Below are 13185 nucleotides of genomic sequence, written 5' to 3' on the forward strand. Positions count from 1 at the left end.
CGGGCCCTCCACCCACAGGCTACCTGCTCACACACAGCATGCATCAGCGCTCTGGACAACAGTTTGATTGTGCCTCTTCCCAGGGCTTCTTTCTTCCTCTGGGCGCTGAACACTTGCAATTCTTTCTTCTCCTCTTCACTCAATGACTGGCAATACCGCACCTTCACAGGAGGGAAGCAGAAACATGTACTGGGACACAGCCCCTTCCCTAGTGTCTTTTAATGCAGCATTCAGGTTTCAGGAAATAGAACAAATATGCTGGGCTGTGTCCTGAAGCTCCACTTAAAAATGGCCCTGCAGTTTTGCAAAAACACCACATCTTGCAGCCTCTCTAGCAAAAGGGCAATTGGAAGGAATAGTCTCTTTTTGGTTAAATAAGAAATGTTTAAACTCAGGTCTCCCTGGTGGCACAGGGCTTAAGTCTCAGCTCTTTTAAGCTATCACCAGCCACTCTAGCCTGAGTTTGATTTCTGCCCAGGGAGCTACCTACATGGTGCAGCAGACCTCTCCTGTCTCGCCCGCTGCTCCCCTCAGCAGTGTACTTCGTCGATCTGCCTGTTTTGCACCCCACTCTGTCTCTGGTGAAGCCTCTCACCGCCCCTGAGCCTCTGGTCTGTACCCCAGTTCTGTATGCATAAATAAATAAATCTTGAAAAAAAAAATTAAAAAAAAAAAAAGTGAATGAAAGGGTAGAAAAACAGGTTATGGTCCAATCTTGAAACAAGGAAGAACCAGAAGAGAAAGACGGGGCATGAGGGGGCAGTCAGGGTGAGGGGCTGTTCCTGTTTTTTTAGGGGTGTGAAACAAAGGTGCAATTACCATTTCTCAAAGATTCCATATTTGTGAGTTCATCTATTTCCTAAAATTAATGGGTGATTCTAAGTCAAGGCCTGAAGGGCTCTCAGGGTCATTTTTGGCTATGTGCAGAGAGGCCAAAAATTTGAGTTGACATACATGTAAGCCGGTGGAGGTCTGACAAAACCATGTTGTCTTAGGCTTTAGCTGTCAGATTTTAAACACGGGACCTGCTCACGAGCTATTTATTGTCTGTGTTTTCTATACATTTTTGTACTATTTAGTGGATTTCACTGTTCACAATGGCCCCAAGCATAGCACCAAAGTGTAGCGGCCAGTGTCCCCATGGAGAGAAGGCTGTGGAGTGTGGCTCAGAGAAAACGTGTGTGTCAGGTAAGGTCCATTCAGTCATGAGTCGAGAGCTAGGGGCTCTGAGTTCAATGCTAGTAAGTCAATGATACAAATTAAATAAAGTGTCTTTAAACTGAAGCACTCATGCAGCAGGATTACGAGTCCATCAGCCTGTGCAACAGAAGCCTGCAGAAACCTAGCTTTGCATTTCCACTAGGAGCTAAGGCGCAGTATTTGATAATGCAGGTGTCGTGAGAATCAGCTAGATTTCTCTGTAAAACTCGCCAAACTGAAATGAACGGTCTATACATTTCTCTGTATGTTACATTTACATTTAAAACAAACGAAAAACGACGGATGATGAGATTAACCAGTGACACACAGAGCCAGGGGGCCGAGGTGCAGACTCACCGATGTGCTCCCCGCAGGTCTCGCAGTACTCGGCATACAGGGACTCGAAGCAGCCGCAGCAGAAGGGGCGGCCGTCCTTCATGATGTACCTTTGTCCTCCCAGGACCGTCTCACACTCGAGGCAGCAGAAGTGCTTCATGTGCCAGTGGCGACCCTCAGCTTCTGTGCACTCGTCGGCAAAAATGATCTTTTAAAAGAAATATACAATCATCGGATGATAGAAAGTTACTGTGAACTAGCGCAAAGGCCAAGTAATTACCTGCCTATTTTCTGGTCAATAGACAGGCACAAGTTCTTTCAAAAAATCACTGCTACCTTAAAATAGCTTGATAGGGTTGCAGAACAAGAACAGGATTTGAGAAGGCTGCAAAAGGGAAACTCAGAGCTGGCTTCAACTTTAAAGAAGAAAACAGATTTTGTACTTTGAAGACAGTTCACTGGTCAGGGGTTTGCTCCCTAATCACTTGTGGGCACAACCCGGCAAAGAATACATCACACGCAAAATAATACGGTGGTCACAGCGCGTCTTAATAGAAACACAGTGTGCGGAGTCCACATAATTACAACCACCTGGGTGTGTGTCTGTGAGCAGCACCTGGGTGGATAATGCTTCCTTTGACCCAGTGGCCATCTCCAGATTAAAGACACTTTTACCTTAATTTGTGTTTTTGATTTTTAAACAGGTCAAGTAGCATGTCACTGAAAAAACTTTAAAATAGGTAAATGTGTAAAAGTTGACTGTCGTTGATTAAAGAAGACTAAGATATAGTAAATAAATGCAGTCAGGTACCCTGGTGAGACCTTGGGACTGAAAAGAGATCTTAGGGCCTCCTTAGTGGCCTAGGGGTTGCGTCTCAGCGCCATCACCACTATGGCCTGCATTCGCTCTCTGGCCAGGGAGCTGACCCATAAAGGATGCAGCAGAACTCTCCTCTCTCACCCTCTGCTCCCTCAGCAGTGGATTTCATTCAGTCTGCCTATTCTGCTCCCCACTCTGGTTGAGTTCTTGCACCCCTTCCATACCTCTGGGCTACACCCCAGTTCTTGAATGCATAAATAAAAAATCAATCTTTGAAAAACCACATACACTTGTAGCTTTCCTTTCCTCCCACCAATCACGGGCACCCCCACTTAATGTCCAGGGTCATCTCAAAATATCCAAGCAAGAGATAACTCTATTTTGTTTGCATAAAAGGGAAGAGTGGAAAGTTAGCTTATGAGAAACTCCTTTTTCCCAGTGTTAAGGGACAAACTCTTTGCTTTACCTCGTCACATGCTGAACACCGTGGTTTCAGCAGTTCAGCGTGGTGCCTGCCACAGTGAATCTTCCCATCCTGGTAAAAATAGATGAGGTCGACCAGTAGCTCGTTACACGTGAAGCAGACAAAACAGGACGGGTGCCAGCAGACCCCGGGCCCCGCACGGGACGCAAACACGGCAACCTCGCCTCCATTGATCTTTAGGCCACACTGAAAAGAAAAGCATGTGAATTAAAAATAGTCCTGTCTATCACTGGACTCTCTGCCTTCCCACTTCCTGTGAAATCCTGAGTTTGTCGGGATTTTATTCTTGCTCTGTCTGGTTAGTGACTCTAGGCTCTTTCATGCTGGATCATTTGAGATTCTCAACTGCAAGCATCAAGCCCCAGAAATGCTGCTGTGTGGACTGGTTCTGAGGACAGGGTCGGCTCTCACACTGAGCCGTTCTCCTCTCCTTCACTTCCCCTCTGAACAGCCAGCAGGACTGGAATGTCTTCATTACGTCTCTGAGTTGTTTGAACACTAGCTGCACCAGCACCTTCCTCCAGCTCAGGCCCCAGGCAAGGCGGGATTCCAGCCAATGTTTTACAAGGACAGCCTGCCTGCCCGTCACACCCTGCAGAGCCGCCAGCTGGAACATCAAACCGACCGCCATTTACTAGAAAGCTAAGGTGCCTTTCCTTAGTTTCTGGAGGCGCCAGCGCCCCCACCATGGCCACCCCTGCGACCGTGGCCGGGCCCTCCACCCACAGGCTACCTGCTCACACACAGCATGCATCAGCGCTCTGGACAACAGTTTGATTGTGCCTCTTCCCAGGGCTTCTTTCTTCCTCTGGGCGCTGAACACTTGCAATTCTTTCTTCTCCTCTTCACTCAATGACTGGCAATACCGCACCTTCACAGGAGGGAAGCAGAAACATGTACTGGGACACAGCCCCTTCCCTAGTGTCTTTTAATGCAGCATTCAGGTTTCAGGAAATAGAACAAATATGCTGGGCTGTGTCCTGAAGCTCCACTTAAAAATGGCCCTGCAGTTTTGCAAAAACACCACATCTTGCAGCCTCTCTAGCAAAAGGGCAATTGGAAGGAATAGTCTCTTTTTGGTTAAATAAGAAATGTTTAAACTCAGGTCTCCCTGGTGGCACAGGGCTTAAGTCTCAGCTCTTTTAAGCTATCACCAGCCACTCTAGCCTGAGTTTGATTTCTGCCCAGGGAGCTACCTACATGGTGCAGCAGACCTCTCCTGTCTCGCCCGCTGCTCCCCTCAGCAGTGGATTTCAGTAGATCCCCCTGTTCTGCTCCCTGCTCTGGCTCTAGTGGATCCTTTCCCCCACCCCCACCAACCCTCTGGCCTACACCCCAGTTCTTGTATGCATAAATAAGTAAAATAAAAATGTTTAAACTCTTATCAGCAGAAACAGTAAAAAATAAAAGATATTAACCCTTTGATAAAGGGCTTCAAATTGTTAATTGTGCTTTCACTAGACATTCTACAGCCCTTAGCCTGCAGGCCTGAAACCCTGTAAAACCCTGGCTTTGGAAGGAGGCACAGGGAAGTGTCAGGAATTTCTAGCTTCCTGGTAATTGGTGGGTGGCTGTAAGCACAATATAAACCAACTGTGTTAAGTTTATTGCACGGATGCCCTTTTCTCTCTGAAAGAATGGAGAGCTGTATTCTCTGGCCCAAATTTAGCTGAAGAAAGGATAGTGTGGGACTGGGTTTATGACAGGCCTCATGAGATGCTTATAATGTAGGTTTTTTTTCTTTCTAATTAGCCTTCTTCCTGTTATTTTACCTCATTATCATGTGGTGGCAACTGGTACAAAAGCTGTTTGATTCGATGTTTCTCTCCAGGGCTGTTAACATAAGGGACTTTCTCCTCTGGTAAGCAAGCAAAATAGAGCTGGATCTGTGGAAAAGTGGGGGGAAAGAATGTCAGTGTGTGTACAGCAAGCATCTAAATCCATTTAATATTTTTTTAAGATTTATTTTTATTTATTTATGCATATAAGAATGGGGTTGTAGGCCAGAGGTGCCAGGGGTGAGAGGATTCCCCAGAGACAGAGTGGGGAGCACAATAGGCAGATCTATTGAAGACATTAATGAGGGCAGCAGGGGGCGAGACAGGAGAGATCTGCTGTGCCATGGGGTCACTTCCCTGGCTGAGGATGGCTGCAGTAGCTGCCAATAGCTTGGTAATGCTGAGATGTAACCCCCGAGCCACCAGGGAAGTCCCTTTTGAAATTACCTGTAGGTGGGCCTCCCCATTGGCCTAGGGTTAAGTCTCAGCACTATCATTACAACAGCCTGAGTTCAATCCCTGGCCAGGGAGCTGACCCACATAGGACAGAGCAGACCTCTCCTGTCTTGCCTGCTGCTCCCCTCAGAATGGATTTCAGTACATCTACCTATTCTGTTCCCCACTCTGTCTCTGGTGAGTCCTCTCACCACCCCTGTACCTCTGGCCTATACCTCAGTTCTATATGCATAAATAAATATATCTTTAAAAAATAAATTAAGGAACCTCCTTTAATGATAACTGCAAAGGATACTGCAATGCCGAGAAAGAACAAAAGTTATTCAAGGGAAAAAGGAGGTGGGGGCTTGCTGTGAGCGTCACCATCTTCGTATCACACCAAGCCTACCATCCTGAGCTGTATGAAGGGCTTCTCTCTTCATAAGTAGTTTGTCAACATGTTGCTTTCCTAACTGATATGCTGGCACCCCTCTGCTCCCCACGGTGTGAGCCACGGGAGCTTTCATAGTTATAAACACTGAGTAGGAGTTCCGTGTGGGTCAGGTCTGTGCTGAACCCTGGGCGAATAAGGGACGCTTATTCAGCCAGCATAACTATAACCCAGAAGCACCAGCTGGCACCTTTCATTTCAAATTATGCCTCGACCCTTATAATATCGATCACCAGGAATTACTAACACGGTCTTTGTTAAAAGAATTTAGAGAAAATAAAAACTGGCATCTAGAATGTTCTCATCTTTCTTAAGATACCAATACTAAGTGTCAAATTCAATCTCTTAATTTTTTTCCCCCAGCCCCACTGTGTGATGACAGGTTCTTTTTTGTACAAGGTTATCAAAGGTCAAGCATGTAAGCTTCAGATAGTTTTGTACAGCTCTGTATTTCTGCTCTTTTGAAGCAAACACATTGTAGAAACCTGCTTCTTTCTTTGCATTACGTTTTTGTCATTACTTTCCTTTTAAAAAGATCAGATTCCTCTCACTCTTTCCAAGGGACTCCTCAGAAGTCCAGTTAACAGGTGCATGAGTGTCATTCATTACAGCAAAAATATTGGGTTGTCAGAAAAGTCATTGTTCCAGGGCAACCCTGATGTGAAATGGGTGGTCTGAGTGTGGGTCCTCACCTATGTGCTTAAAAGGGACTTACACTGAGACTCAACCGTAGGCACACAGAAAGGTAATGAAGGGTTTACTTACACAAAGTAACTCAGGGAGAGAGATAAATTGGTGAATGTGCCCTACCAGTTTCGTAGAGCTGGGACCCCAATAACTCGCTGAAAGCTGGAGAAAAACCAGCAGACCCCCACAGGCCCACATGTCTGGTTATATACCAAGCCTGGCTGCTTAACTCCACCCTCAAGTCCCAACAGTTCTCCCTTCAGGGGTAATGGCATTATGGGATTTGTAGTCCGTGGTGTCTTGGGTCTCTTTGGCTGTGGTGGGGTTGGGGTCCATAAAATCTATTTATGGAGTCTGTTCAGGACATCCTTTCCCCCCAACATCATAATGTATTTTCTGGTGCTACCTGCAAAAGTGTGTCAAGACTTTTCTGACAGCCCAACAACCTCCCAGAAGGGCCTTTGCTCCCCAAAGGGCCTCAAGACTTTCACTGAGAAACTAGGTGGGACTTTAAGAAGACAAGATTTGGTATGATCAGAAGAGGAATGAAGGACTCAGGAAGGTGGTGTTTCAATAAGCCAATGATGTTCTAGAAATCTTTATAAGTTCTTGAAAAACCAAAATCTTAAAAAACAGAACCTGGAGGTCTGAGGCTGCTACCTGCTCAGGCCGAAGCCCTGGGGGCACCCAGGCATACTCCTCCAAAGCACAGCCTGAGTCGTCATCCGAGGTGGAGCTCCTCTGGCAGCCAAAGGCCAGCTTGCTCATTTTGGGCTCCATCTCCAGGGGCATAGCAATGGCGGCGACAAGCTGACTTCTCAGTCACAGCACATCAAACAGCAGCAGCTGTGGACAACAGAAAAGAAATGAAAAACCTGAAGACATTCCTCTACCCTCTGAGAGCTTGTACGTGATGTGGTTTCCACAAAGCTGGGCCCTGGAAGAGGGACTGAATCACTCATCACCAACCCCCCAACCCTCAGGCCATAGCAAGTCGGGCTCTCTGGGCTACCCAGTTCAGAAGCAGCCCCTGGACTAGTCCACAAGTGCAGGAAATTGCACCAACATTAGTTTATTTCCAGCTGCCTTGAAAATGCATCTCTCCGTAACCTCTGATTAGGAAGATTCTCAAGAAAATAGCCTTGTGGGGCCCTTCCTGGTAGCCTAGGGGTTGTCTCAGCCTGTCACCACTACAGTCTGAGTTTGATCCCCGATCAGGGAGCTGATCTCTCCTGTCTTGCCCGCTGTTACTGTGAGTAGTGGATTTCAGTAGATCAACCTCTTCTGCACCTCCCTCTGTCTCTGATGAATCCTCTAACCTCCCCAACTACGGCCTGCACTTCAGTTCTTCTATGCAAAAACCAGGTGGATCTATTGAAATCCACTGCTGAGAGGGGGTGGGAGAGACAGGAGAGGTCTGCTGTGCCACACGGGTCAACTCCCTGGCTGGGAACCGAACTTGTGCTGCAGTGGCTGCCCAAAGCTTCATAGTGCTGAGACTTAACCCCTTGCGCCACCAGGGAGGCCCAATTAATAAAAAATCTTAAAAAAGAAAATGGCCTTGTGGACTTACTGGCTCCCACAAATGCAACCCATGTGAAGTCCTAAGAATTGCGGAGAGGAGTGTGGCACCTCCGGTCTCACTCATGACTGTACCAGGAGAAAACGGCTCCAGAGTGTATCCTTGGCCTCATACTTGTTAACTGATTTTTCCACAAAGGTTCTGCTGCCTGCAGTGCACCCAGTGGGTCTGCTGGGTCCAATGATAGGTCTCAGGTTTCTTTTCAAGTTTTAACAGACACCAAATTTCGTTTCCACTGAATAGAAAGAGCGCCTTCAATCCACAAGTCTTAAGTATCTATGGTAAAACTTGATGAACTAAGTCTCTTCAACAAGAATAGAGCCAAACAGTAGGTTGAAATAAAATCCAGTTTGGTGAGTATTTATAGAACTGATTTATTAGCAGGTGCTCACTGACAAATTATGCAGTGCCTCTGCGCATGACCAGAGCGCATTGAGATGGGAATCTTGCTCTCAACACAAGGCCTCTGTGGCTGAAGGCTGTCCAGGTGTGGAAACAACAGCCCTCCAGCCCAGGAGCTCATGTTTTTTGATGCATGAGACTCACCTCTCATCCCAAGATCCAAAGGAAAAAAGACATACAGGAGTCTCGGAACCAACACAACTTATAGCTGCCCCTTTCCCTCCACCAAAAAAAGAAAGGGAAGGTCCAGATAATCAGCCCAACCACATCATTTTCTAGAAGATAACACTCAAGGAAAGTGAGTTGCCCAAGATCACACATACATGCCAGTGTAGTCATACTATGTTCCCGACAGGTCTGCCTTAGAAATCCTCTCACATGCTTTTTAATTTATTTTGCTTAGAAGGACCAGAATCCAGAGACAGAGTGGGGAGCACAACAGGTGGATCCACTGCTGAGGGGAGCAGTGGGTGAGACAGGGGCGGTCTGCTGCACCATGTGGGTCAGCTCCCTGGCTGGGGGTCAAACGCAGGCCACTGGCATGAAGGCTGAGACTTAACCCCTAGGCCACCAGAGGCCGTGCCCCTCATTTGCTTAAACAGTAGGAAAGGCGCCTTCATCCTGAGACTTGAGCCATTTTTCAGTGACCACCTCAGTGCAGTACCTACTTAGAGTGTCAGAAAATGTGACCTAATAGGTTATAGGATTTTGTAAACCAGAGACTTTGGGGGAAAAAATGTAACCATTCACCAGTGGAAGGTCAGATAGCGGCCCTGAGCCTTCCTACTAGTAGGGGCCACGCAGGAGATATTATCCCAACTAGTAAATTCACTCACCCTGAACTGTAAGTACAGATGACCTCATTTCTTGCAGGGCCACTGGGAGGTCTTGGCCATCGAAATGAGCCATCCGTCACACAGGTGCAACTCATTCATGTCTTGACTTAAGATACAGCCCTCTTCCTCCTCAGTAAAGAGGGACGTATTAATGAACGTTGGGGGATTTCTTGGATCTGGTCTTCCCTCTTTTGTTTTGGGAATAAAGCCCAACTCCCACAAGTCAAAGGAGAACTAGAAGTTAAGGATTTCATTACTAACTATAAACACCCCCCAGGAGAATGGGTGCTGGGCTCTTCCTTGAACTTAACCTGAATCATGAAATAGACATACCTGTCCCTTGCCGACTCTGCTTAAATAGGGAGAAGAGAAAGTAGCTGCTTTGTACCAGCTTCCCAAGAGCATAAATAGTAAGTAAAACCTGAAAACAAAATGCCACTGTATTAGGAAACAAGAAAAACACCACAAATTAAGACCAACTATGGATTTTTTCTCAAGATGTAGGTGGCTTAGAATCGCAATGATTTTTACAGTTGTATTTCTTGATTAACTTGTGGTGAAAAAGGTACTGTACATTATTACCCACAAGAGGCAAACCACCTTGCACAGTATATGCCACAACCTCCTGCTCCCAATTATCAGGAGATGCCAGCCACATCCTAGCCAACAGCTCTCCCACGTTCACCTCTACCTTTCACTGAGGACTGTCATTTACTGTGTAGAGAGCACAACTAAAGGGACAAGAGTAAAAGTCACTGTCATTTGTTCACACAGCCAGTGTAGGGCCAGCGGCACAGGGCAGGTTCACTATGGTCCTGGGCAGGTGGGTAAAGGAGATCCTGGCGCCCTCGGTGATTTTTCAGGCTTTAATGCTCTCAGGGAAGCAGGTCACGGGCACACCAGGCAGGGGCAAGGAGGCAGGCCTGGGCCAGGCAAGAGTGGGGACTGGGAGGCAGGCAGGCAGCCAGGCCCCCAGCCAGCCATGAATCTTTATGCTCTTTCTCTCGTGTTGTCTTGTGGTCTCGCATCTACTGCAGTCACTCATCTCCCTGGAGCTGCCTCATGTCTGAGTGCCTCCACCTTTATACCCCACCTCTAGGCCCAGATGTGCACAGTCACGCATGTCTACACCCATACTCTGCATGTCCATAATCGGCACATGGGCCCCATGCCCATTTTCCCAAGTACCTTTTGCAGTTAAGGCCACGAGTTACAGTCACTGAGGCCAGGGGCACAGAATTCCGGGTTAATCCATTCACCCTACAGCTAGCTAAGGCACCCCTCTGTACTGAGCCTGACTTGGTCACTGTTAGGACATTTAATAACCATATCAATCAAACCAGTGCACAGAGAAGAAAAGCATTTTAAGGAGAATTTACAGTCTAAAATGATGATAGAAATTCAGTGTCTCGGAGGCTGTTGGTTCAGAGTTTGTCTTTTGGAGAAGGTCATTTTTATACCAGAGGGTCTATCTCCTGTAAGAGGAAGAATATAGCCTCAGAGACATCAGCCACAGCTCGTGTCCTATCAGTGAACGGGCAATGTGCTTAGAACCTGCCTGTGATGTTAATGAAGCCTTGCAAGGGGAGGGGGAGTTGGAGGGGGGAGGAGCAGAGACTGAGTCTTCCTCTCCAATTAGAAGGAGGCCTCACCCACAGCTGCACTTCACCAGATCCTCAGTCAGGCCTAGAAGCACCCCAGCTTGGTGCTCCTCTATGTATTACTGGAGGCACTGGGAGCAGCTGTGCTTTGTTCAATCCAGATATTGTTGAGGCAGAAAGAATAACTCAGACCCTGGAGCACCCTGGGTCCCCTTGATCAATCCAAGTTCTACTCAGTGAATGGAGCTGACAGCAGCCTGAAGAAAGATGGACAAACTTCTAAATGAGGGACTTCATTATAAAGCTGCTTGAGATGAAGGCCTTTCCAGAGGCTATCTCATAAATTTCTACTTAACCAAGAAATACCTCCTCTCGAAATGCCCAGAATCTTGTTGATGGCTTGTGTTGGGGTTGACACTGACTTCTAAATATCTGAAACTTGGGGGAGAAGGAGGGAAAAAACAGGCAACTTAGCCATCACTTCTTAGGGGCAGAACCTGATTGAGCCAACTCTCTCTTCAGAGAGAACCAGCTTCGTTTCTCCACCACAGACACACAAACTGACGTGGCCAGAGGGAGACAGGCCTTTTTGCCAGCAAAACATTTGAAGGAGAACGCACAGTCTAAAATTCAGTGTTTCAGGGCTACTGGTTCAGAATTTGTCCTATGGAGAAGGCCATTCTTTATCTTTTTCTTTGTATAGGGGAATAGCAACTTAAAATAACAAAACATGAAGGAAATAATTCCCACTGTATGACATGTCCCCAGTTGTAGTAAGAGGAAGTACATGACTGGTTGTTTTTTTCCTTTACCTAACACACTTTAATATGGATTTTTTTCTATTTCTTCTTTTTGAAAATTACTTGTATTTTTTACAAAACATCACTGTCTCATCCTAACTGCTGAGCATGGTTTGTGCTTGTACAAGTCAACATAATATAAACGATAAAAATATGAGCTCACAACTAGCCTTTACTTTTATTACTATCCGGTAATTGCTTTGACAGCAAGGGAAAGGGCAGCCAGGACCTTCCTCATGCTCTGGCTCAGGGTGGTCTTCCTGAAACCAGGACGCGGTCTGCCAAACCCCATCTCTGAGGCCAAACCGGAGACCCTGGATGAATAAGAGCTAGCGAAAAAATTCCATTAATTTCATTTCCAGGTGTTGTCTCCTACGCTGACCACGAGATGCAGGAACACGAATCAGGGCTACACACAGGCTGAATTTAGTGCAGTGGCACTGTTCCAAGTTGGGGTTATGATAACAGAGTGAGGCACTTTTTCAAGACCCTTTCCTTGGGTTTAGATCCATTTTTCTAGATGGCCCTGTCCTGCTCCCTACACACTACTGTTATGAAATTTTATTTTGATGTAATTTCAAACTGGAGAAAAGTTGCGAATGTAAAAGGAACTCCTTCCTATATGTAGTCTTTCCCCAACTCATGTCATTATTCTCTCTCCCCCAATATTCACACAGACACGGACACAAACACAGAGACACAGACACATCCATAGACACACACACACACACACACACACACACACTGGGCACGGTTTGAGAATGCGTACTTTTTACATTTTCTTACCTAACCACAGTTAAATAGATCTTTCACAGAAGAGTTTATTAAAAACAACTAAAAAAGCTATGTGCAGAGTTTTATCCTGAATGATGGAGGCACAGCATAAGCCATCGGCTTCTGTGATGGTTCTGAGGTAAGCTTATTATCCTAGTGCCCAAAATGCTGTAAGAAAGGGAAAGACGCTAACTACCCAAGAAGGACGATTATGTGAACCAGTCCTGCCACCGGGTTGCCCCATTAAGAGCATCCATCTGAGGATCTGAGGAGCCCCATCTCTCCAAAGTCTCTTTTGAATTCTGAAAGTAAGTATCCTGTGGAGCAATGAAATACAACACTTTCATACAACACTTTCACTTTCAGCCCCCAAGTATAGACCCAACATTGAGGATACCCCAGCTGCCAACACTCCCAAAGATGGCAGTGTGGTCCTGGGCAGAGTTCAGGTTCTCAGCTATTTGCAAATACCATTCTGAAAAAAAAGAGAAATTCGTGATAAACAGAAGAAATGGGCATGGACACAGGAAAGAGAAGCCCAAAGTTGGAGGGAGGGTGGGAAGGAAGGAGACAGAGAGAGAGAGAGAGTGATTTTTTCTGTAGAAAGACAGGATTATGTGTGGGGTACTTTATGCAATGGAACATGGAAGAATTTTATGTCTCTGCTTTGTCCTTTGTCTTTCCTCTTCCTTCAAAATAGCTACTTCTCAACATTTAAAAAGACTCAAAAGAAGCCCTCCCTGATGGCACAGCAGGTTAAAGCACAGCACTAAGAAGCTAAAGCCACTTCCGCATGAGTTCGATCCCTGCCTGCCCCAAGGTGACCACATGGTGGAGGTGACCACATGGCGTGGCAGACCTCTCCTGGCATGCCTGCTGCTCCCCTCAGCAGTGTACTTCCACGATCTGCTCCCCACTCTGTCTCTGGTGAATCCTCTCACCACCCCTGCACCTCTGGCCTGTACTCCAGTTTTGTATGCACATATAAATAAATCAAAA

The 13185-nt window shown here is 46.5% G+C and overlaps 1 protein-coding gene across 2 annotated transcripts in view; it reads right to left on the bottom strand.

Annotated features, from left to right (window-relative positions):
• Positions 1-9420, bottom strand: part of PRICKLE1 (prickle homolog 1 (Drosophila)) — a 15596-nt gene extending 6176 nt beyond the window's left edge. Inside the window, exons 1-6 of one of the 2 annotated variants that reach the window (XM_004694782.2) lie at positions 9345-9420; positions 6852-7037; positions 4613-4726; positions 3574-3711; positions 2823-3026; positions 1558-1744 (exon numbers count right to left, since the gene is read on the bottom strand). In XM_004694782.2, the coding sequence (XP_004694839.1) occupies positions 1558-1744; positions 2823-3026; positions 3574-3711; positions 4613-4726; positions 6852-6983 (775 nt within the window). In that variant the 5' untranslated portion in view covers positions 6984-7037; positions 9345-9420. Of the gene's footprint in view, positions 1-1557; positions 1745-2822; positions 3027-3573; positions 3712-4612; positions 4727-6830; positions 7038-9344 lie in introns of both variants that reach the window. The other variant, XM_012734149.1, reaches the window with a different exon arrangement.
• Positions 9421-13185: the final 3765 nt, after the last annotated feature.

The sequence above is a fragment of the Condylura cristata genome, unplaced genomic scaffold (genome assembly GCF_000260355.1).
Source record: "Condylura cristata isolate star-nosed mole 26May11 unplaced genomic scaffold, ConCri1.0 scaffold00047, whole genome shotgun sequence".
Lineage (NCBI taxonomy): Eukaryota > Metazoa > Chordata > Mammalia > Eulipotyphla > Talpidae > Condylura > Condylura cristata.